The 25,382-nt window shown below is 42.8% G+C and overlaps 1 protein-coding gene across 1 annotated transcript in view; it reads right to left on the bottom strand.

The window, feature by feature from the left end:
• The window catches only part of AMOT (angiomotin), a 111,197-nt gene that overhangs the window by 34,165 nt on the left and 51,650 nt on the right, over window positions 1-25,382 (bottom strand). Inside the window, exons 4-7 of the mRNA XM_068251107.1 lie at window positions 22,061-22,514; window positions 20,027-20,171; window positions 13,206-13,298; window positions 162-307 (exon numbers count right to left, since the gene is read on the bottom strand). Coding sequence (XP_068107208.1) covers window positions 162-307; window positions 13,206-13,298; window positions 20,027-20,171; window positions 22,061-22,514 — 838 coding nt within the window. The remainder of the gene's footprint in view (window positions 1-161; window positions 308-13,205; window positions 13,299-20,026; window positions 20,172-22,060; window positions 22,515-25,382) is intronic.

Here is a 25,382-nt window from a genome sequence, read left to right as displayed (position 1 = left end):
TAAAAATGGTTCTGACATATTTGCATTCCATCATCCTTGGCATAAAAGTACACAGCTGTATGACTCCTACTGGGAAAGAAAAACTGTGCAGATTTACTCAAAAGCTTTCATAGAATATGCTGCTGGATCAATAATATGAATTGAGAAGACCCAAAACTTACTTCTTCCTCCAGCTTCACCACCTTGGCCTGTGCATTGTTTAGGGCCTGGTCTCTGATCTCAATGTGCCTTCTTTGGTCTTCATTCATGGAACGTAAAGAGGAAAGCTCCATTTCCAGCTTTTCCTTCTCTCTCTGAAGGTCTTTATCTACAGACAGACAATTAAGTCATTATTTGTAGAATTCTCTTTAGTTAATCTTTAGCAGTCATTCAAAGAATAAAATCCTAGTGACCAGGTCATTATTTACAATTCAGCACTGCGCAGCTTTAACAGTGTGCCGCACAGCCATACAACTTACCACCCAAATAAATCTTGCCTCCTTTTCTTGCTACTTACAGAGCTTGCCACCAACAGAGGCCATTCCCTGCTAATCTCCGCCCCCAGGACTTGATGCTGATCGGGGTTAGGCGGTCCTGGTGGCGACACCCTCCTGCCGCCAATCAGTGTTGGGCGGTCGGGAGGGAGTTAAAGGACAACTGTAATGAGAGGGATATGGAGGCAGCCATATTTATTTCCTTTTAAAGCAATACCCATTGCCTGGCTGTCCTGCTCATCCTCTGCCTCTAATATTTTTAGCTATAGACCCTGAACGAGCATGCAGCAGATCAGGCGTTTCTGACATTGTCAAATCTGACAAGATTAGCTGCATGCTTGTTTTTGGTGTTATTCAGACACTACTGCAGCCAAACAGATCAGCAGGGCTGCCAGGCAACTGGTTTAAAAGGAAATAAATATGACAGCCTCCATATTCTTCTCACTTCAGTTGTCCTTTAAAGGGACACTTAAGTCAAACAAAAAAAAATGAGTTTTACTCACCTGGGGCTTCCAATAGCCCCCTGCAGCTGTCCGGTGCCCTCGCCGTCTCCCTTCGATTCTCCTGGCCCCGCCGGCAGCCACTTCCTGTTTCGGTGACAGGAGCTGACAGGCTGGGGACGCGAGTGATTCTTTGCGTTCCTGGCCACAATAGCGCTATCTATGCTGCTATAGCATATATCATATACCATATAGCAGCAGAGAGGGTGCTAATGTGTCTGGGAACGCGAAGAATCACTCGCGTCCCCAGCCTGTCAGCTCCTGTCACCGAAACAGGAAGTGGCTGCCGGCGGGGCCAGGAGAATCGGAGGGAGACGGCGAGGACACCGGACAGCTGCAGGGGGCTATTGGAAGCCCTAGGTGAGTGGAACTCATTTTTTTTGTTTGACTTAAGTGTCCCTTTAAGTACCTTGGCCCTTTGACTTCTGAGTAAAGCCCAATGTATCCTGTAAATCAAGGGAAGGGTTGGTATCGAGAATTGTGTTAGTATTACAAGACATGCTGAATATCTAGATTTTGCAACAGAGCGCATTTTACACGGCTGTCATTGTTCACTCAAGGTTTCTCCCTGACTCTTCATGCCAATCCGTTGAGTCACTAAGTTAAAATGTAATTATCAACATCATCAGCAACATCCCTCTGCATTCAGCTGCGTATACCAAACATCAGGGCGTGTGCTCCAGAAATGGGTGTAATTCTCTAGTAACCTTGGGACATAAATTAGTGACAGAGAAAATAAAACTGGAAACTGTAACTGGGTTGTAATTGGGAGCAGTTTCACCAAGTTCAAGTTTATAACTTCGCATGAAACATTCCCTCAGATTCTAAGAACATGAAAAGGGCATTATGCTCCTTGACCAACATAAAACAAAAGATTTATTTATTTATCGGGCTAAAATTAAAATCAGATTCTGTTTCGTCTAAAAAGCAAAGTCATGCATTTTTAAGAGGCATAAAAACACACTTTAAGCATTCATGTAATTTAATACAGTAGTATCCATTGTAGTTTCCTGTGGCCCTCAGCTTTTCTGAGAACCATTTTAGTTATGCATGAATCCTCTGTGTAGTAGCCAAGGACCATAATCTGGGAAGCTGATAAGGGTTTTTTTTTTTTTTAATGTTGAAGATTTAAGGGGGATGGGGATGGGAAATAGAGGTAGGTTTACACTATAGTATCTATAACAGGAGAGTTACTGCCAGTTTTTTTTTATTATTATTAATTTAATTTTGATTGCCCGTACATAGGGCTCGATTCACAAAGCGGTGATAACCCAGTTAAAGACTTTAGGCGTGATAACCATTTTTATCATGCCTAAACTCAGTTTAGGCATGATAAGTTTAGGCATGATAAGTTTAGGCATGATAAGTGTAGATAGCGTGCAAAGTCCCGCACGCAAAGCAGCGCCATTAAACTCTATGCAAAGTGCACCAGACTTTGCTAGCGCAAAACTTTTGATCAGCTGTGCACTGCGGTGCTAACCCAGTTGGTGCTTAAAGGGGAACTGAAGTAAGAGGTATATGGAGGCTGCCATGTTTATTTCCTTTTAATCAATACCAGTTGCCTGGCAGCCCTGCTGGTCTATTTCTCTGCAGTAGTATCTGATTAAAACCAGAAACAAGCATGCAGCTAGTCTTGTCAGATCAGACTTATAAGTCTGAACCACTGAAACACCTGATCTGCTGCATGCTTGTTCAGGGGCTATGGCTAATAGTATTAGAGGCAGAGGATCAGCAGGGCTGCCAGGCAACTGGTATTGTCTAAAAGGAAATAAACATTACAGCCTCCATATACCTCTCTCTTCAGTTCCCCTTTAAACTTATCACCCCTAAAAACTTATCACACCTAAACTTATCACACCTAAACTTATCATGCCTAAACAGAGTTTTCACTAGCGTGCTAACTGTTAGCACCGCTTTGTGAATCAGGCCCATAGTGTCAATTCACAAGCTAGATATTTAAAGTGCACAAGGAGAAAAAACGAAAATGTGTGCTCTATGCTGGTCTATGCTGGTTCACCTGACTATATACTGGCTGCCAAATGGTCTATTGACAAATTAAAATGGCGTAGCATTTTCAAATATCATCTGCTTGCCAGAATATGCAGGATCTAAAACTAACTCACCGCATTCCCTGCAAGAGTTGGCCCAAGCAAAATCCACTGCATCTCAACAGGGGCATGGCCTTCTATGCCCCCAGGAAATGGCAGGCAGTGGTGACACCCCACGAGTGAGTGACAGAGAAGTGTAACCTAGCTACATGGTATAGCTCTAGCCTCTAGCCTGATGCCAACACAAATTGTTACTAACAGCTGATAAACAAGGCATTTTTTTTCACACAGGCTGTGATGAGAAACCTCTGAAAAGCTTTCCAGTGCTGATGGCTAAAAGCTCTGTAGGTATGTGGGGGTTTACAGAAGAACAGTTTCTTTGATAGTTGTTCTTTAAGCTCCTTGATTGGCTGACGTAAAAAAAATGCCTGGTCAAAAAAAATAAACACTGGACACTTCCAGCACCACAGACTGACAATGCTGTAGGATGCATCCCCCCTACAGAGATTCAGTCTGTGAATGCTACTTGCAGTCTGGGGAGCAGGAAGTTGCAAGTGACTATCAGCAGCCATATTCAGAGAGCCTGACACTACAAGAGGACAGCTGTTTCTAGACATTGAATCACAATCCTGAGACAGGCGTTTCAGCTGCAGAAATCCACATCCCAAACAAAAAGGTTGTGTTTGAGTGCACAGATTATTAAGCTACCGTAATTCATGGTATTTTTAGATGGTCTTTAAAGACACACAGCTGAGACAGCACCCTAAGCTTCAAGTTCAGCTTCACTGGAAACATTTTTATAGATTTGGGTAGAGTGAGAAAGAACCTTGGCTAGTTTGTTACTGCTATCTAAGCCCTCTCTGGTGAGAATCTTACTCATTTCCCAAATCTGCTACACCATGCATTTGAATTTGAGCCCATGGTGTTAACAGAGTAGGAGAGACAGAAGTAAAAGTCTTTGATCTCTTCCTATCCTACAAGATATATAATTTATACAAAGTAATTGTTGAAATAACTTCAAAGCACAACAATTGCACATAATTGCTTACCATCTGTGCACCGGAAGAGCAAATAGCCTAAAAAAAAACAACAACAAAAAAAACACAACACCCTGCCTTAATTTGTGCGCATCCTTTGCCTGTTAAACGTTTTATTTTTTGGCTGGGAACAATCATTTATCAGGTGCAGCAGCGGGGTCCTTCCTGGCAAACCAAATACCTTTATTACTCCCTGACTGCAGCCAGGTGGCAACACGTGCAGGGACCCTACAGGTACGAGATTCAGCTGAACTAGCAAACTGTCATCTCGGGTACCTTTATACATAAATACAAAACAGAGCCCACACGTTACCAGAATGTATGGCAGCCCCTATGTACAGATACAGTATACTAACAATATATAGAAATAAGGATATTAAAGGATATTAAATGCAAACAACAGAATAATTTGCATTAATCGGATCTCTTCAGCAAGCACTTCTCAAATTTGAATAGAATTATAGTTCAGCTGTTATAAAACCTTTGTTCCTTGTGAATACAACATTAATACTCAGGGACAGTACAGAGATACAGAATGTGGGAAATAGGAACGAGCGTATGATAAGGACACAATTTAATAGGTATATTTTAGACTTAGCAGGATTACGACAAAGTGACAGGATGAGTGCCATTACAAATGTCACTTTGTGAATTACTGATGAACAGCAACAGTACCTAAACAGCACATCTAGTAACACTAGTCCCTGAAGCCATTAACACCCAGTCATTGACAGACCAGTACAGCTGCATTCCATTCACCAAGGCAATGGGAGGGTGGTGAATCAGGGCAAAGTATTACATGAGAACAAGGCTGAACCAAAGCCTGCCACTTGTAATGATCTATGCAGTGATCTATGCAAAAGGCTTTCATCTTTGTGTGTCCACCAAACCTGTGACACCAGGGGGGGTTGATTGCTGCAATTTCACCAGCATGTAACAGGTAGCTGTGGGAATATGTAGCTACACACTATGCTCGTCATAAGCGCTGGATATACACATTACACATACAAGACTAAAGGTCAATGAGAACCCTGCAGAAGTACAATTAAATAACAATATGTCAGAAACACATACAGGGCAAACGTAAGTCAGGGCTGTGTTCTAGAGACATGTGAGTAATGCAAGTTTCCTAGAACTTAAACAATACCTCCCCAGCCAAAACAATGTAAAACCTAAGTAATGAGGGGACCTAGAGGCACTGTTTCACCTCTGTCAACACAGGTCAAATCGCATGTCAGATTCTACTGAGAATCCCTGTGAGGTGCTCATTCCAGGGCCAATCCATAGAACATTTAAATCTCAATATAATACCACACTGCAAAGAATCTCAGTATCCACATTGAATAGAGTCTCAGCATAGTACTGTACTGCAAAGAATCTCAGTACAGTACCACATTAAAAAGTCTCAGCATAGTACCTCACTGCAAAGAATCTCAGTACAGTGCCACATTAGAGTCTCAGCATAGTACCACTCTGCAAATAATCTCAGTACAGTGCCACATTAGAGAGTCTCAGCATAGTACCACACTGCAAAGAAGCTCAGTATGGTACCACATTAGAGAGTCTCAGCATAGTACCACACTGCATAGTATATCAGTATGGTATCACATTAAAGAGTCTCAGCATAGTACCACACTGCAAAGAATATCAGTACGGTACCACATTAAAGAGTCTCGGCATAGTACCACGCTGCGGCATAGTACCACGCTGCAAAGTCAGCGTGGTACCATATAGCAAAGATTCTCAATTTTATACCACATTTCAGAGAATCTTAATGTGATTTTTTTTAATGTTCTCTGTAAAGCAATGAGAAAACGAGTCAACCTTATATTTAGTTGTAGCAATAATATTAACCATCATTATGTTATAACGCAACCCATTTGGTGGTTACAGCGTCTTACCACCAAAAAGCTGAGAATTTCTTATAAACATTCAAGATTGCCTATGACATCAGAGGACGTCAAGCCTGTAAATACTTCTAGTAAATTAGGTACGTTGTGTGCTTTAATGTAGAACAATTGAAATAGTATATCTCACAATGATAGGAAATGCAGCATCTTGTTGTCATTACTCATTCCAGAATGTGCCCTGGAAGTTCAGAAATTCCCACACTTTTAATTACTGTAATTGAGAAATGACTCAGGCTACAGTGAGAGTGAGCTGGCTGGATAAAGCGTTTGGTCCAGTAAAAGTGAGGTTAAGAAGTTTCTACTTCTCTCACCAAACTGGATTGCTCCTCAAGGCTGAATGTAACTGACCAGGATGAACCTGATCACCCAATTGCCAAGGTAAGAACAGAATACGTGACAGCAGCATTGCTTCTACTAGCCACCCAATTCCCTCAACACAGGAAACGGCTTGATGTAACACAATCACACAATCTGATAAAGGGGCTACAGCTGTGCAGAAATGGACATTTGCTTGGAAAGGACAGCTGTTTACTTTTTGAATGGCATCACCTCCACTAGACAAGGATTGTAGCAATTTGCTGGAAGCAGAAACAATACTTCAGGATGCAACAGAGTGCTGACAATAAGCCAACTTTGGCATTCCTTGAAGCTGCTGCCCAGGACCCTCTTTTTGTTGGTGGCCTTTGCTTTTAAGTTAGGTAATCAATGGTATCATCCCGATTCAAAACGTTCAGCTTTAATGGCTAACATAGTAGAATACTCTACTGCTATTATAGTAGGATTTGAAATACAGCTATAAAAAAAAAAAAAAACAACATCTGCTCTGAATACACTATATGATTACGTAAGCTTAAACAGCCAGATACTTACCTAAGGAGAGGGAAGGCTCTGGGTCCCAAAGACCCTTCCTGCTCCTCTCACGGTCCCCTCCGATAAGCACTGGCTCCCCCCGTTTGAATTCCCCACTGTGGGGGACTTCGGAAGCCTTTAGGAGCAGAGTCCTCTGAAGACAGGCGGCTCCATACTGCGCACACGGGCGAGAGAGGGCGCTCACACGTGCGCAGTACAGAGCGGGCTGTCTTCAGTGAGAATACTGCTACCAGAGAGCCAGCGCTGGACAGGGGACAGAGAGAGATCTTCAGATTGCACAATAGCAATCCCTTATGAAATTGATGATTATTTAAAGGAGCACTATGGCGAAAAATTTTAAAATTTAAAATATGTGCAGACATATACAAATAAGAATTACTTTTTTTCTTTTGAATCTAAAAATCTCCAGAAAAGTACGGTACATTTTCAAATTGCCACCTATGTAAATAGGTTCTATAGAGTATTTTATGTGCAGACAGAGCCTCTATTTGGTCCTACAGAAGATGCTCTTACTGAAAACCAGTTAAATTACAGTAAGAAGCTTCCCATACTTCTTCCTACTTCAAGATATTGCTTTGTCTCCAAGATGATCACACAATCCAAAATGCTGATTACAAGTGAAAGAATCTGTAACAATGTGAGCAGAGCGCCACCACAAGATCTCTCCTCTTTTCACTTCCGAACACTTAAAACCAAGGAAGTACGCTTCATATTAAACAGGGCGACACCCACAGAAAATATGGCCTGGAAAAGAGGAAACTCCCACAGAAAATATGTAAACACCTCTAATTAAGTTAAACAGCCAGCTGCTTTAAAAAAAAACGCTTTGCATTAGCTGGAATGACATTTTACTTTTTAAAAAGCTTGGCTGTGTACAGGAACCACATCACAATCACCCCTCCTTCCACAGGGTGGGAAAACAAGATCAAAGCCCTGTGTAAAGAAACATCAAACATGTAAGATCCAAACGAATAAAAAAAAATACATAAAAAAAAAAAAGGAGTGAAACCACACATTCAGACATCAAACCAAGGATTTCAGTGGACTTGGCTTCTAAGGATGCTTGAGAAGACTGACATCCAGCCTCTGTCTTCACACAACACTCTTTTAGTGCAATAATTGTATACAAAAGAGCCGACCTCTGCTGAAAGTGACCGTGCATGCCACCCCTACACTTTCATTGCATTCACAGAGAGACATCTGAGACTTCTCCTTCTGAAGGAACTCCAAGCACTATACAAGCTCTGCCAGTTGGTTGACATTGCTGAGAGAATTCAGTATGGGCAGAGCAGGCAATCACATTCCTTCTTGTGCATAACAAAAGAGGCTACCTGACTGATTACTCAGGGCAATGCTAAGTAAAAGCATACCCCTAATTATATCAGTTATTGCAATTCATCTATGAATACTGTTTTCTGCGTGTTTAGAACATGCACTGAAAGGTATAGTGAACACAGCATTTCTGTTAATGAACACAAAAAATGCATCATGGAGTATGTTTTAGCTTTTTGGTCTATTTTAGTCCTTTATACTTTCCTAGTAGTTCTGGGCCACTTTGGGTACTTTATAGTACTGGTCCAAGCCCTATTCATGGAGCCAATCCCTGGCATGCACTGATGAGGAGCAGAAAGTTTGAAGCAGGCTGTATGCATGTTGAATTGATGTGGCTCTGTGAAATTCATAAGCTATAGGCTCAATATACAGCAGTGATTCTGGATGTGCAGCCTTGCTTTCAGGGGCATAAAGATAAGATTTGTATATTCAGGAGGAATGCTTTGTGGGAAACCACAGCTGCTCGATTAAAACTGTATTATAACAAATACCTTCTGTTTTAAGGCAAAATTATATTTAATGTTGCTTTAAGTAAGAGGGCTTTTCGGTCTCTTTTACCCTTTATACTTTCCTAGTTGTTTTGGGTCCCCATGAGCTATCTGGGTACTTTGGACTGAGTTTTAAGACTTTCTGAAACTGATTTAATTCTCCCAGCTGTTTTAATAACTAACAAATAAGTTTGTCTCAGAGCCTGTCTATCCGTTTGCTCTTGAAGGTCAGAGTTGACCTTTAAGCTGCAAGACAGATATGTTACCTACCTATGTCCTGCTTGCTAAAATTGAGCGAGTGTCTAAAGGTGTGTAAATACCAAAAGGGATTCTATTCCTCGAGAAACAGTTCAGGGCCAAGTGCTGTACAAACAGTAGGCCATTTACATGAACCATTTTGAAAGCATCTGAAATTCTTTTCTTTATAGCCTTTTCAAGATTCTTCCAGCCAATGCACAAACATTAGCACTTGAATTTATAAGTAATAACATCCCACCATTAAGTTATCTTGCATTACACCAGCAATGGCCTGGGTCCTGATGCCACAACCCCTAATTTCTTGTAGAGGTACAAGCCTTAAACGACAACTGTAGGAAGAGAAATATGGAGGCTGCCATATTTATTTCCTTTTAAACAATACCTGTTGCCTGGCAGCCCTGCTGATCTATTTGGCTGCAGTAGTGTCTGAATTAGACCAGAAGCAAGCATGCGGCTAATCTTGTCAGATCTGACAATAATGTCAGAAATACCTGATCTGCATATGCTTGTTTAGGGTCTATGGCTGAAAGTATTAGAGGTAGAGGATCAGCAGGATAGCCAGGCAATTGGTAATGCTTAAAAGGCAATAAACATGGCAGCCTCCATATACCGCTCACCAGAGGCGTAGCTTGGGTTCTCAGCGCCCGGGGACAAAGACTATTAATGCGCCCCCTAAGGTGAAGGGTCGTGACCAAATGTGGGCGTGGTTATGGGTGCTCCACATTTGGTCACGCCCCTTCAAATGTACACGGAGGTTAGCAGGCTCACGCTCACCCACCCTCCCTCAGTATGTACCTTCCAGCATGTTTCAAGACAAATTCAGCAATCATGAGCCCCCCCCCCCCCCCCCCCCGATCAAGACAAATTCCGCAATCATGAGCAAATATGAGGCCCCCCAACATGACCAACTCAGCAATCATGAGGCCCCCAACAAGACAAATTTAGCAATCCTGAGGCCCCCAAAGGGACAAATTCAGCAATCATGAGGCCCCTAACAAGACAAATTCAGCAATCATGAGGCCCCTAACAAGACAAATTCAGCGATCTTGAGGCCCCCAACAAATCATGAGGCCCCCAACAAGACAAATTCAGTAACCATGAGGCCCCCAACAAGACAAATTCAGCAGTCATGAGGCACATAAATAGACACCATTTCACATAAATAGGCAGAATGCCCCCTTAATATGGTAGACACCTCTCACCTGGCAGCAGTTCCCCAAAATACACTCAATCCGACAGCAGTGCTTCCCCCAAAAATAGGTAGCCCCAGGTCTATAGGTATCCCAAGAATAGGTGGCCAGCAGTATAGATGTCCCCAGAACAGGTAGCCAGGGGTAGAGATGTCCACAGAACAAGTAGCCAGGGGTATATGTGCCCAGTATATGTAGGCAGGGGTATGTGTCCCCAGTATATGTAGCCAGAGGTATATGTGCCCAGTATATGTAGCCAGGGGTATATGTGCCCAGTATATATAGTCAGGGGTATATGTGCCCAGTATATATAGCCAGCGATATATGTGCCCAGTATATGTAGCCAGGGGTATATGTGCCCAGTATATGTAGTCAGGGTTATATGTGCCCAGTATATGTAGCCAGGGGTATAATATGTGCCCAGTATATATAGTCAGGGGTATATGTGCCCAGTATATGTAGCCAGGGGTATATGTGCCCAGTATATGTAGCCAGGGGTATATATGCCCAGTATATGTAGCCAGGGGTATATATGCCCAGTATATGTAGCCAGGGGTATATGTACCCAGTATATGTAGTTAGGGGTATATGTGCCCAGTATATGTAGGCAGGGGTATATGTGCCCAGAGTAGGTAGCCAGGGGTATATGTGCCCATAGTAGGTAGCCAGGAGTATATGCCCAGTATATGTAGTTAGGGGTATTTGTGCCCAATATATGTAGTCAGGGGTATATGTGCCCAGAGTAGGTAGCCAGGGGTATATGTGCCCAGAGTAGGTAGCCAGGGGTATATGTGCCCAGAGTAGGTAGTTAGGGGTATATGTGCCCAATATATGTAGCCAGGGGTATATGTGCCCAGAGTAGGTAGCCAGGGGTATATGTGCCCAGAGTAGGTAGCCAGGGGTATATGTGCCCAGAGTAGGTAGCCAGGGATATATGTGCCCAGTATATGTAGTTAGGGGTATATGTGCCCAATATATGTAGGCAGGGATATATGTGCCCAGAGTAGGTAGCCAGGGGTATATGTGCCCAGAGTAGGTAGCCAGGGGTATATGCCCAGTATATGTAGTTAGGGGTATATGTGCCCAATATATGTAGGCAGGGGTATATGTGCCCAGAGTAGGTAGCCAGGGGTATATGCCCAGTATATGTAGTTAGGGGTATATGTGCCCAATATATGTAGGCAGGGGTATATGTGCCCAGAGTAGGTAGCCAGGGGTATATGTGCCCAGAGTAGGTAGCCAGGGGTATATGCCCAGTATATGTAGTTAGGGGTATATGTGCCCAATATATGTAGGCAGGGGTATATGTGCCCAGAGTAGGTAGCCAGGGGTATATGCCCAGTATATGTAGCTAGGGGTATATGTGCCCAATATATGTAGGCAGGGGTATATGTGCCCAGAGTAAGTAGCCAGGTCAGGTGTCCCCCTCTCCAGCAGGAGGGGAGCAGCGCAGTGAAGAGGAAGAGCTGCTCTCCCTCCCTCGCTCTCCCCTCCAATGTCCGGGTGGCTGGCAGCGGCAGGCGGAACTTACCTCCGTCTCATCGCAGCGCCGGATGGATCTGACACTACTCTGGTCTGATCCAGACCAGAGCAGCGGCTGCGCACCCGAACTTCCGGCCGGCACTGGAGCGAGACGGAGGTGAGTTCCGCCCGCCGCTGCCAGCCACCCGGACATTGGAGGGGAGAGCGAGGGAGGGAGAGCACCTAAGGTGAGGGAAGGAGGGGGGAGATGGCCCCCCTTCCCCACAGCTCTCCCTCTTCTCTGTGCTTCTCCCCTCACCCCCCGCAAAAAAAAAAAAAAAACCCCGAAGCTCAGATGGGCGCCCTTGGGGACCAGGCGCCCCGGGGTACTTGTCCTACCCCGACCCCCCCCCCCCCCCCCCCTAGCTCCGCGCCTGCCGCTCACTACAGTTGTCCTTTAAGAATGCGGTAAAGTTTGTGCTTGGTACCATGACACAGATGGACCAGTTCCACTATGCACAATTATAGAATGCCCCAGCATGATGACCTCCTATTCATGTAGAGTAATATCGCAACGCTGCCCCAAGCAAAGTGCTATCAGAGCTAAACATTTCTCAGACAAACGCAGCACACTTTAAAGCAAGAAAATCAGTGTAGCATTTAGTATTTATTGCTCCAGCACAACATGAGTAAATGTGGAGCACACGCAACGCTAATAGTTTCTTTTTCTGCCTTGGAGCATGGAGGCTTAGTGAAGTTTAAATCTTTGTTCATTTTTACACTGGGAATCTTCCAGCATTACTTTGCCTTGAAGCATTGGTGAGGCTTAGTGTGAAGTTCATACCTTCCTCTAAGTTCTACATTGGGTTTCTCTGAAGGAAATGCCTGTGGCAGAGGAATTAACTAGAATACCAGAAATCAGAGACAGATCTAAATATGTAAAGATTTTTTGAAGAGGGAAAGAACAATGTGAAGTATGTTTTATTTGGGGCTTGTTCAAGCTAGGGCAATAAGCATGGTGCCATAGTGGTTAGCACTCTCGCCTTGCAGCGATGGGTCCCCGGTTCGAATCCCAGCCAGGTCAACATCTGCAAAGAGTTTGTATGTTCTCCCTGTGTCTGTGTGGGTTTCCTCCGGGCACTCCGCTTTTCCTCCCACATTCCAAAAACATACAGATAAGTTAATTGGCTTCCCCCTAAAACTGGCCCTAGACTATGATACATGCACTACACAATACATACATAGACATAGGACTATAGTAGGGATTAGATTGTGAGCCCCTCTGAGGGACAGTTAGTTACAAGACAATATACGGTACTCTGTACAGCGCTGCGTAATATGTTGGCGCTATATAAATACTTAAATAAAATAAGTAGCAGTCCTGCCAGCAACCAATAAGCCAGTGCAATTGCTGTGCATTTTTACATCCCCATTCCTCTGTTCCCCACCCCTCCAATGATGCGCATGCAGTACCTCCTTCTCCAGCATACTGAAGATTTCAGACAGCTCCAGTCAACTACAATAGGACTGAGCATTATGTTAGTGCACATTCTCACTATGCTCCGTTACTGCATAATCTTTGATTTGTACCCTAACCATCTGGGAGGGCAGAAGAAAATATGTGCTGCAAGAACTTACTTTGTGATAGAAGCTGTGATATGGTCTTTCGGTTGTCCTCGGATCCCTCCAGTTCCTTTGCTGCAAGTTGCTTATTTGCTGTTTCCATTCGCTCTAAAGTGAGAGAGGAGTTATTTAGTGGCTTTTGGGATGTTGTAAAACGTTAAAAGAGAAAGATGGGAGCTTTGAGGCATTTAAAGGCTATGATGTGGATCCAAAAGTTCTAAAACTACAGCAATAGAGCTGGTAGAATTCTAACGTTCTTACAAACTAAAGAGGACACATCATTTATACGCAAGAGACAAACATTATTCCCTGAAGAAACACTGGTAAGAATGCAGCACATCAATTCTATGGGAATCAGAAATATAACTTGTTTCAAGAGCTTCACAGACACCCATGGGAAGCCTGGGAGTGCATAATGAACAGCCAGATCTATTACTCCAAGCAAGAGAACTGCAGGCCTACTATAGTGCAAAACGCTTAAAGGATCAATAACCTGGAAACACAAAACGAAGCTATCTTTTCTTGAAATGCAGAAGCAGCTCTCTCTTATTTCTGATGCCAGTATAGCACTGATGTGTGACACACATCATGGCCATTGCTCTATCACGTATCCTTAATAGTTCAAGTAAGCCAAGAAAACTGCTTTCTCAGCACATCTGTCAGATGTTCCCAGCCCCCTCCTCTACAATGTCTTCCCAGCATGGAAAGCATACCCCTTTGGGGCTGAACAGGTCCCAAAAGACTCACGCGACACGTAGCTGGAATAGCTGCATCAGCAACCATAAGGCAGTGATGAAGTTGCGGCATCATCTAGCCCATTCATCACACATCACATTTTATAATATGAGCAGCCAGGAGGGATGTCAGCATAACTGCTTATATACCGTAAAAACATACGGGTGATATTTATAGCTTGCTCGGTCTTTTTAAAAGGTATTGCTGGACACTTGCACTGCACTGTTTTATCTAAAGCTCCTTTTGCAAAGATAATTATTAGCTTAAACGTAATTTTATTAATATTTTAAGATATGTAAAGAACTGCCAACACATTTGCAATCTAAAAGTGCATACACACGCACTACTAAACGCAACAACGGGTCCGCCAGACCCTCCCGCTGGGCGGTCTTTAGCCGACAGTATGCACGTGTGTATACTGATAAGGCTGTTTCTGAAAGACCGCCCAGCGGGAGGGTCCGGCGGACCCGTCGTTGCGTTTAGTTGTGCATGTGTACGCACCTTTTACTTGTACTCCTGTCTGGAGCTATCAAGTTTTTTTTTAGGAGGAAAGGAGATTAACTAAAGAGGATTATTCTGTAGGGTGATAGTACTGTAACAATAGACAGAGTTACAGTGGTTTGCAAAAGTATTCGGCCCTCTTGAAGTTTTCCACATTTTGTCATATTACTGCCACAAACATGAATCAATTTAATTGGAATTCCACGTGAAAGACCAAAGTGGTGTACATGTGAGAAGTGGAACGGAAATCATACAGGATTCCAAACATTTTTTACAAATAAATAACTGCAAAGTGGGGTGTGCGTAATTATTCAGCCCCCTTTAGTCTGAGTGCAGTCAGTTGCCAATAGACATTGCCTGATGAGTGCTAATGACTAAATAGAGTTCAACTGTGTGTAATCTAATGTCAGTACAAATACAGCTGCTCTGTGACGGCCTCAGAGGTTGTCTAAGAGGATATTGGGAGCAACAACACCATGAAGTCCAAAGAACACACCAGACCGGTCAGGGATAAAGTTATTGAGAAATTTAAAGCAGGCTTAGGCTACAAAAAGATTTCCAAACCCTTGAACATCCCACGGAGCACTGTTCAAGCGATCATTCAGCAATGGAAGGAGTATGGCACAACTGTAAACCTACCAAGACAAGACCGTCCACCTAAACTCGCAGGCCGAACAAGGAGACCGCTGATCAGAAATACAGTCAAGAGACCCATGCTGACTCTGGACGAGCTGCAGAGATCTACAGCTCAGGTGGGGTACTCTGTCCATAGGACAACTATTAGTCATGCACTGTACAAAGTTGGCCTGGAAGAGTAGCAAGAAGAAAGCCATTGTGAACAGAAAAGCATAAGAAGTCCCGTTTGGGGTCTCCCCCACATGGCTTGTGGAAAACTGCAAACGTGGAAGAAGGTGCTCTGGTCAGATGAGACCTAAATGGAACTTTTCGTCCAAAATGCAAAGCGCTATGTGTGGCGAAAAACTAACACTACACATCACTCTGAAATCACCATCCCCACTGTCAAATATGGTGGTGGCAAAATCATGCTCTGGGGGTGCTTCTCTTCAGCAGGGACAGGGAAGCTGGTCAGAGTTGATGGAAAGACGGATGGAGCCAATACAGGGCAATCTTGGAAGAAAACCTCTTGGAGTCTGCAAAAAATTTGAGACGGGGCGGAGGTTCACCTTCCAGCAGGACAACGACCCTAAACATAAAGCCAGGGCAACAATGCAATGGTTTAAAACAATGAATTATCCATATCCATGTGTTAGAATGGCCCACTCAAAGCCCAGATCTAAATTCAATTGAGAATCTGTGGTAGGATCTGAAAACTTCTGTTCACAAACGCTGTCCATCTAATCTGACTGAGCTGGAGCGGTTTTGCAAATAAGAATGGGCAAGGATTTCAGTTTCTAGATGTGCAAAGCTGGTAGAGATATACCCTAAAAGACTGGCAGCTGTAATTGCAGCAAAAGGTGGTTCTACAAAGTATTGACTCGGGGGCTCAATAAATTACGCACACCCCACTTTGCAGTTATTTTTTTTTTAAATGTTTGGAATCATTAATGATTTTCGTTCCACTTCTCACATGTACACCATTTTGTATTGGTCTTTCACGTGGAATTCCAATAACATTGATTCAGGTTTGTGGCAGTAATATGACAAAATGTGGAAAACTTCAAGGGGGCCAAATACTCTTGCAAACCACTGTAAAGACATCCTGAAGGAGGGTAGGTCTTTAGTACAGGAAATGCTCAATAACATAATTTAAATATCTTTTCTCAGTAGCGAGAAGCCTCTGGATGGTACAAAGGCAGCCCAGATCCTCTTTGAGACCACGCTTCCTACACAGGACCCTCTACATCCACTGGCCATGCTCCCAACCATCTCCGAGTGAATACGGAGTGGGCATGCACAAGAATAGCCCATGCGTGCCGAGTAGAATGAAGCAATTTGCGCACATCTGACATCTCTTCCTCTGTACATGAGCAGCTTCATTCTACTTGGCATGCATGGACCTAACTTGCACATACCCAGAACGTATGCATTTGTAGAGGGTGAGGGGTGGCCACAAGAAACCTATTTGACAAGTACTTACTAAATAGGTGTAGAGGGACCCAGGGCTGGAACGGTGGCCTGTAGGAAGATCTAGGAAGCCTCTGGACCTTCTAGGTAGTGAGGTAAGTATATATTGTAAGCTTTTTTTCTGCTTCAGGTAGGCTTTAAGATCCCATCATAGTGTTTTGATCAGTTTAAGGTCTGGACTTTGGCTGACCTTGCTAATTTTCTATTTCAACAATTCTGTTGTAGATTTTCTGTTATCCTTGTCATTACTGTCCTGTTTGCATGACCCAATTTCGGCAAAGCTACACAGTTGAACACATATTTGACTCTAGAATACTTTGGTACACAGAAGAGGTCATGGTCGACTCAATGACTGCAAGGTTTCCAGGTGCTGTGGCTGCAAAAATGCCCAAATCATTATCCTGACAGCTATGTGCTTGACAGTTGGCAGTTTGGTTTTTGCCAGACACACCACTGTATTATGGCCAGACATCTCCACTGTGGCTTCATCTGACCAAAGGACATTGTTCCAGAAGTATTGTGGTTTGTACAGATGCAGCTTCACACATCTAAGCAATGCTGCCATGTTCCTTTTAGAGAGAAGAAGATTTCTCTTAACAACCCTTCCAAATCTGCCATGCTTGCTCAGTCTATTTAACAAGCTATGGTTTGTAGCGTCGCAGACATAGCACTTGGGATTTTTGCAGTTTCTCTGAGCACTCCATGGTCCGGCCTATTCCACTTGTAAATTAACAGAAAATCCTAACAATGACATCGTTTTACTGATCTCACTCTCAATCCAGTCTCCTTACCCCATAGCACAGCAAACCTAAGTGCTTTTATGAAAACAGGTATACACTATTCAATTCATTGTTGCAAGGGTTTGTGCTGACTAAGTTGTACTTTACTAAGTGGGTTTCTTAAATCTCACATAAACCTACCCCTAACTAAACAGAACAGCTGAAGTTTATAAAGGCAGCACATTACTGCTGTCTGTGCATTTTTTCTGAGGCATATTTTCTATTTCTTAGAAACATGATAATGCAGACTACAGCACATTTTACTATTATGTCAAATATTTTCTAATTGTAAACAATGGCAGTGGCAAGTATTTCAGAACACAACCAAATATAGTATATTCTATTATTCATCAAGGCCCCATTTTAAGCTATGATAAGCACATGTAGGAATAAGTACATATAGGCTTTAAAAGTCTCTAATGTTACATTAAAAGACTGTATATTTAAACATTACAAGGTAGGTAGACAAATGTTTTATTAGCACACACAGCATTCATGGGGACAGCAGTGTTTTGCCTGGTACAATGCTATTTGATGGATGATTGATGGATGAATCGATTATTTCCGACAGGTCCGATTTGATTTCTGATCGTTTTTCTGATTTTGTACAGAAGTGATTGGAAAATTGACCAGAAAAACAATTGGAAATCAGACCGAAATGAAATGATTGATTCGACCGTCAATCTGATGTAAAATCGCATTGTGTGTACCAGGCATAAGGCTTCTCCTCCCGTCCAGCTATCCACTCACTTCTCCTGTGCAATTCCTTTCCCTGAGCCTAATGTGGGCATCTCTTGGTGAGTCAGAGGAGATAAATGCAAAGCAAGAACTCGTACACACATTCACATCAGGAGAAACTAGTGGGATGTTCTACTCACCCACTCACTCGATTGAAAGTAGAGAGGTGCAAATAGCATAACATGGGTATACAGCAACCTATGGACAGGATCTCATATTGCATGTAACGGGCTACTGGATTACAGCCTGACCATAATGAAAGCTGAAGTGTCCTGGCAGGGAAACATTTCTTTATCTGTAGTGACCCTTTAAAATGAAATTTGCAAGGAAAATAGAAGCTGTCATGGGTATTCCCTCTCAGAAATTGAACCTCTGTCTGGCTGTCATGTTAATCTTTTCACTTCAGTTGTCTGAGCCACACACCTGTGACAAGCGTGCAGCCAGTGCAGTCACAACACCTCATCTGCATAATCAACCTGGCTTAGTGACTCCTCAATTATTAAAAAGAGATAATCAGAAAAACAGCCAGGCAAGGAGAGGGTTTTCTTTCTTCAATCAAGCAATAGAATCAAAGAGTAATCACACACACACACACAAATGTAGGGGATTCCACCCTTTCCATGAAGGTTGTGCAGTAAACAGCAGAAGAGGTATCACCTATTGCCCCTTAAAGTGGACCTGAACTCTTGCACAGGACAGAAGGAAAACCGAGAGAAATGCATCCTGTATGTATTTAGAGAGTTTAGCCTGTGTAATTTGTACACGCAGGATGTTAACAATATGTCTGCTTCCATGAAAGCAGTAAGTAGACACTGCAGATTTATTGCAGGATTTGTATCAGCTGTAACAAAAATGTTTTTCTTTAAAGGTTATTATGCTGTTGCTTATCTTTTAGAGCAGCGAGGAAGTTCTGAGTTCAGGTCCACTTTACTAAAAAGGGAAGATATAAGCAATTTACTCCTATTTCATTTTGGCTTTTAGCCTTCACACACTCTTTGGGCATAGTGTGTTATACTGTATGTGTCATATAGTATGGATACAAGAAAAGCATCAACCAGTATATGTATAGGTAATGAGGACAATTCCATGTAATGGGCTATGTTTGAGGTTTACACACTGAAAGCTGTAGTGTCCCATAATTTGCATCAGAGCCCCACTTTAAATGAAGAGACAGCTAAAGTGATTAATATTGAAGCTATAACCGTTTTCCCTTTTTAAAGGGAACCTGAGGTAGGAATAGTATGGAGGCTGCTATATGTATTTCCTATTAAACTAGTTGTCTGGCAGTCCTGTTGATCATCTGTCTGAATCACACACCTGAAACAAGCATGTGGCTAATCCAGTCAGACAACACCTGAGATGCATGCTTGTTCAGGGTCTATGGCTAAAAATATTAAAAACACAGGAACAAGGGGATAGTCAGGCAACTTGCATGATTTAAAAGGAAATAAATATGTCATCCTACCTTATCCCTCTCACTTTAGGTGTCCTTTAACTATTTGTGCATTATGTTGCAATAGGCTGGCACACATACTTACCACATTTCCTTATTTCAAATCCCTTATGGGCAAGGTAGGCCAGGTTTGCACATACATTTCAGAGACCATTAAACCGCAGGCGTTTCCATCTCTGTTGTCAGCTGTGCACAGCAGCCATACAGTTACTCTCTCTGCAATGCTTTCAGCATGGAAATACCAAGGCGCTGCACTGAGTGCATGCAGCTCCCCTATAGGGTACCCTTAGTAGTGCCACCCTCCACTGCTTAGGTGGGTACAGACTGGCTGATTTCCATAGGCTAATGCAGCAAGCATTTTATCCTGTGGTTATTGTCCTCTGAAAAATCTGTGCAAACTATACCTTGAAGTCTTGAACAAATGATATGGGTCAGAGACATGATATTGTGTGTAAGGCGATTTGTAATTCTGCACCGTCTGGCAACTAGCCAAATGTAGATTTGATCATTGGCAATATTCTGAAATCAGAAGCGTGGTTGTGTACCTCGAAGATCCCTGTTAAAGTCATGAATCCGGCGGATTTCTCCTTCCAGTTTAGTTCTCATGGCTTTCTCTAAAGCTTCTCTCTTGGATGAGGACTTCACAAGGTTTTCATACGCTTCAGAGACTCTCTGGATTTCCATCTCCATCTAGAATGTGCCAGAGAAACGTCATGAGGCTCACATCCAACTCTACACTCCCTCTAATGACACACTGCACCTGTCTGCTCCCTGCCCATATGAGGGCAAACCAGATCTACAATTATAATAAAAACACTTGTACAAATATATCCATTAAAACATCACTGTGCGTGGCTCAGATCTGACAGATGTCTCCAACTGGGTTTATCATTGTATTTATGACCTTTAAACCATGGAGGAAGCCACAGTGTGAGCTTAATATAAGAACATGTTCCCACTAAAGTTAGTAGAGACAAGGCTAGAGGTCCACATACAATGGGACCCCCTCCGAATTCACTTCCCACGGCTACACTGCAAGCAGTAGCATTCAGTTTGGGCATGCATTACTGTTTGCACCATGGACCATGTACTCAATACATGGTAGAGGTTAAAGTGTACCAGAGCTGAAATATTAAAAACATAAATTTATAGTGCATTTTACTTTGGGCAATCTTACATTTTATGCATAGGCACACACATGCATTTTTTGGGGGGGAGGGGGGGGAGGGGCAATCATGGTCCTTGAAAGGGACTTGGAGCTTAAATATTAAAAAGATTTCTACATACCTGGGGCTTCCTCCAACCCCAGCCACTCGGATTGCTCCCACGCCGCGGCCCTCCGCTGCCTGCACCTTAGGGAACCGGGTCCCGTCACTGCCGTCACTCGGCTGCAAGAGAAATGCGCTGTTTGCGTATCACTCCAGCAGCCGCTGAAAAAAATACGTAGAGGGCGCACTTCTCCTGCGTAGACTGGAGCCGACTGACAGCAGTGACGTGACCCGGTTCCCGAAGTTGCAGACAGCGGAGGACTAGTCTATATACTCATGGGGATTCTCAGGGTTTTCTCTATTTTCAAGAGCACTTACTGAATGGCAGTTGCTTAGCCCAACTGCCAGAATTAAGTGCAAGCGAGTAGGGAGGCCAGTGGGCATCTTTGTGTAGATCCTTCCTGGGGAGTGCTTTTATAAAAAATAAAAGGAAATACTGAGAATCGCCTGTGAGGACTTGTCTAAAACTTGTCAGATTTTACTGCCTACTGTAAGTGAAAGCAACATCGGGGAAATGTAATTGACACTGCATTTTAATCTGGAAGAAATGTACTTTTATAAGCATGTGTTTTATTTATTTTTTATGATAGAGGTTCTTTAAACAACAAATGATTTGGCACAGTCCTTGCCTCATCAGAATAAAGGGCAGCCATACATTACACAGCATTTTTCATTGATTAAACATATGAGTTAATAAACCCAGCAAATAAAACAAAAAAAATTAGAGCCTCAGTCAACCAATTGTGATTGAAATAGTGACTGAAATTCTAAGGTGGTAAAATGTTATCGGGGGGGTTGGGAGGGGGTGGAGCAATATCCACATCGCTTTGATCATCATAAAGCTAACTGTATCAGTTCTTGGACTGACTTTTGTTTTCTACTTAATTTAAATTAAAATCAAGTGATGCAGGGCAATAAAATGATTGCCAATCCCCAATCTATTTCCCATAAAGTATGAGTAGTTTTACCAAAAGTGTCCCATTCCTAGCAACCTTGAAGTGTCTGGAAGATCACACCCGCTTATTGTACACCAGTGAGTTGAACCACAGGAGAAAGTTGGGATTGGACTGGGATCGGGTAGACTGGGTAATTATGATTTGTGAGAGCTCGATTATACTCCAAAACTTTTTGGACTGCCATGGGATAATCAACCTCTTCAACCCCAAGACAAACATATTAACCATTTACTTATGTCTAAGGTAAAAGGATATGAGAAGAACAAAAGCATTTAAAAAACATATTCGTCTTTCACATTAAAGTATTATACTGAATCCAAAATGGGTAACGCTAAATGGCCACAGCAAAACTTACTTTCTGAAACCTTGCCACTTTGTCATAACATCCTTCCAGCTCTTGGCGCAAAGACCTGTTTTCTTCAGACAATACAGCAACCATCTGCTGAGCTCGGGAGACAATTGCAAATGGGTCACCCTGCATGGGACTGTAAGGGGAGGGTAACTGAGGAGGCCTTGACAAGCCTTGGTCCATCTGTTGTTGCTGATGCTGCTGTTGTTGACCAATATAAGACTGAGACATGCGGTAAAAATCATTATGGTGGTACTGACTGGGCATATGATGAGACCGAGGGGGCCCAGAAAAAAATTCCCCATGGCTAGGAGATGGAAGCTGCTGTTGAGAAGGTGACATGGCTGATGGTGGTGGGGACTGCAGAAGGCTCATAGATCCAAGGGAAGTGAGAGAGGACGTGGGACTGTGGTAGTGTGACGATCTCGGCTGGTAGGACTGGGGTACATCTTGATTTAGCCTGCAAATTACAAAAAAATAATTAACCAATATTCTGAGGCACTCAAACTATTTACTAATGTTGCAGTTACTTATTTCATGATATAATTCCGTTCATGCAAAAAAAAAATGATATAATGTATTGCTGCTACCAAAGACATTTTGTATTGTAGTAGTAGTAATAAAGCAAGACAAGACACAGGACATTTATATTGTGTTTTTCTACTGGTGGACTCAACGTGCCAGAGCTGCAGCCACTAGGGCATGCTCTTTAGGCAGCAGCAGTGCTAGGAAGTCCTGCCCAAGGTCTTTTTACTGAATAGGTGCTGACTTACTGAACATGAAGAGCTGAGCTTCAAACCGTTAACCAGTACACTATGCAGTCACATGCCTATTTCAACATGCAGTCAAATAAGATATAAAAAGAAATAATAATAGTATTAATTTCAAGTGTCATGTCTTTGCAATAGTGAAGATAAGACAGAAGAAATTACCATATTTCTGCTGGAATATTTGAGTGCATGGAGCAGAAGTACAGACAAGTCTTTCTAATCAGCTGGTTTGAGTCTGAAGGCCCATACACACGTCGGATTTCTGACGACTGTCGTTCGCTTGATAAGGGTGAGTTTGAGCGATCCGCCCGGCGGATCGCTCAAACTCACCCTTATCAAACGAACGACAGTCTGTACAAAAGCCCGATTTCGCGGGCGAACAACGGGACGTTCAAACGACCCGTCGTTCGCGGAAATCCGACGTGTGTATGGGCCTTGACTCTTATGAAAAGCTTGCTTATTGCACTCTTGTGTGGCCCAAACTACCAGAGCCAACAGATCAGCAAGAAGGCAATTTAAAAAAAAAAAAAAAAAAAAAAAAAAGATAAATATGGCAGCCTCTATATTCCTTTCACTTAAATCAGCTGCCTGAATATCTCTACATCATCAGGTGCAGATCAGGGGCTGTAATGAACTTTGCTAAAGAATATGTTTGCATTGTAAATAGTTGCCCTGGAGGAAGTTGCTTTGTCCTTTGCTTTAATGCAGTGACAGGTTGTAATATAAGCTTTCATTCATTATTTAGAATATTCATGAGTTCATCAATTACATCAAGAACATCTGCAAAATGATTAACCACATCATGTACAGTATGTGGTTACAAAGACACAAGAACACAATCATTCTAAAAAGAAAGCAAAACATGGATAGGTTGTCAAACTATGGTGTTCTCTAAATTGGACTAACAGGCCCCAATTCTAGCAGACATTTAAAAAGGAACCCGAGGTGTGAGACCTATGGAAGCTGCCATATTTATTTCAATTTAAACAATACCAGTTGCCTGACAGTGCTGCTGATCTCTCTGGTCAGTAGGGTCTAAATCACACACCTGAAACAAGCATGCAGCTAATCTTGTCAGATTTGTTTTGGACATCTAACCTGCATTTTCAGAGTCTATGGCCTAAAGTATTAGAGGCAGAGGATCTGCAGGACAGCCAGGCAATCTGCATTATTTAAAAGGAAATAAAAATGTCAGCCTCCAATCCCCCTCATCTCCGGTTCCCTTTAAGCTACCAAGGGCCTGATGCACGTAAGGCCAGTAACGTTGTCATGCACAGGCAGCGCATAGCAATATTACCAGTCCTAACACCTGGGGAGTACCATTACTCTATTAGGGTCACTCGCATTACCATAGCTACACATAGGTTATCCTGGTAACACGCGTGGTGCTAATCGAGTAACATGCGGTGATCCCCAGGATTCAAGACTGGTAAAACTGCCGGCCTTTCATGCATCAAGACCCAGATAACATGCTTTAGCTGCCAATACAATTATGCTCAAAAAGTTACACGGGTAGCTGACTCCGCTCTGATATGATGCATGGGGCAGAGCTTAGTGTAATACCATAAGTGCCGCTTTCCCTATAAACAAAGGCATTCTCAGCATACACACATTTCAGCACTGCCGATATATCCTTCCATGTGACAGGCCACCGGCGCTATACACTAATATGGCAATACTGACATTGAGTGTATTTCACAAGCACATATCTTCTGTTGGGAAGGAACAGCGAGTTATTAAAAGGCTCCCCCACTGATACTGCAAAAGAACCAATTGATTTTGAGCAGATTCAGTCATTTTGATCCCATCTGTCAGGAATCTGTGCATAGCCTCAAAAATCTTTTGATAACTTTTATTCAGTTGGAAGAGTTCTCAGTAGAGATGGTCAGTGAGATGCAAATAATTCCAGCTTCATCTAATCAGGTACACTTTCTAACAGGTCCTATTCCAAGCTGCAGACAATTTGCATGAAATGTGCATGCAAGCCAGAACTATTTGCATCTCAGTGACCATCTTTATTGTTCAAGAATTAGTGATGGTCAGGTCTATTTTAGTTAATGCACCAGCTTATAACATCCAGTTCAGACAAACATTCATTACCAAGGTCCTCAGTGTAGTATAAGTTTAAGCATTCTTCCCTCCATCTGTTGCCAGTGTAGGTTTGCTAATATTCCTGATAGTGATGGTCATAGCAAGAACTCATGAAGAAGCATGCGATTCGGTTGATCAGCTGAAAGATTTTCAAACCTCTGATTTGCTGTGATCACATCCTGCCTTAGCACATGATCACGACTAGCAAATCAGAGACTTGCATATCTATCAGCTGACCAAACTAAACACAACCATCACTATCAGGAATGTCAGCAAACCTACACTGACTAGGCAACACATCAAGGGAAGAATGCTTAAACTTATACTACAATGAGTATATTATATACTTGTCTGAACTGGATGTTATAAGCTGGTGCATTATATCAATATAAGTGCCCTTATGGCAGCCATTAAACCTGAAGCTCACCTGTAAGTGACAGCTATAATTTCAAAGCCACCTGCCTACC

The sequence above is a fragment of the Hyperolius riggenbachi genome, chromosome 8 (assembly GCF_040937935.1).
Source record: "Hyperolius riggenbachi isolate aHypRig1 chromosome 8, aHypRig1.pri, whole genome shotgun sequence".
NCBI lineage: Eukaryota > Metazoa > Chordata > Amphibia > Anura > Hyperoliidae > Hyperolius > Hyperolius riggenbachi.
This window is presented reverse-complemented; position numbering and strand designations above follow the sequence as displayed.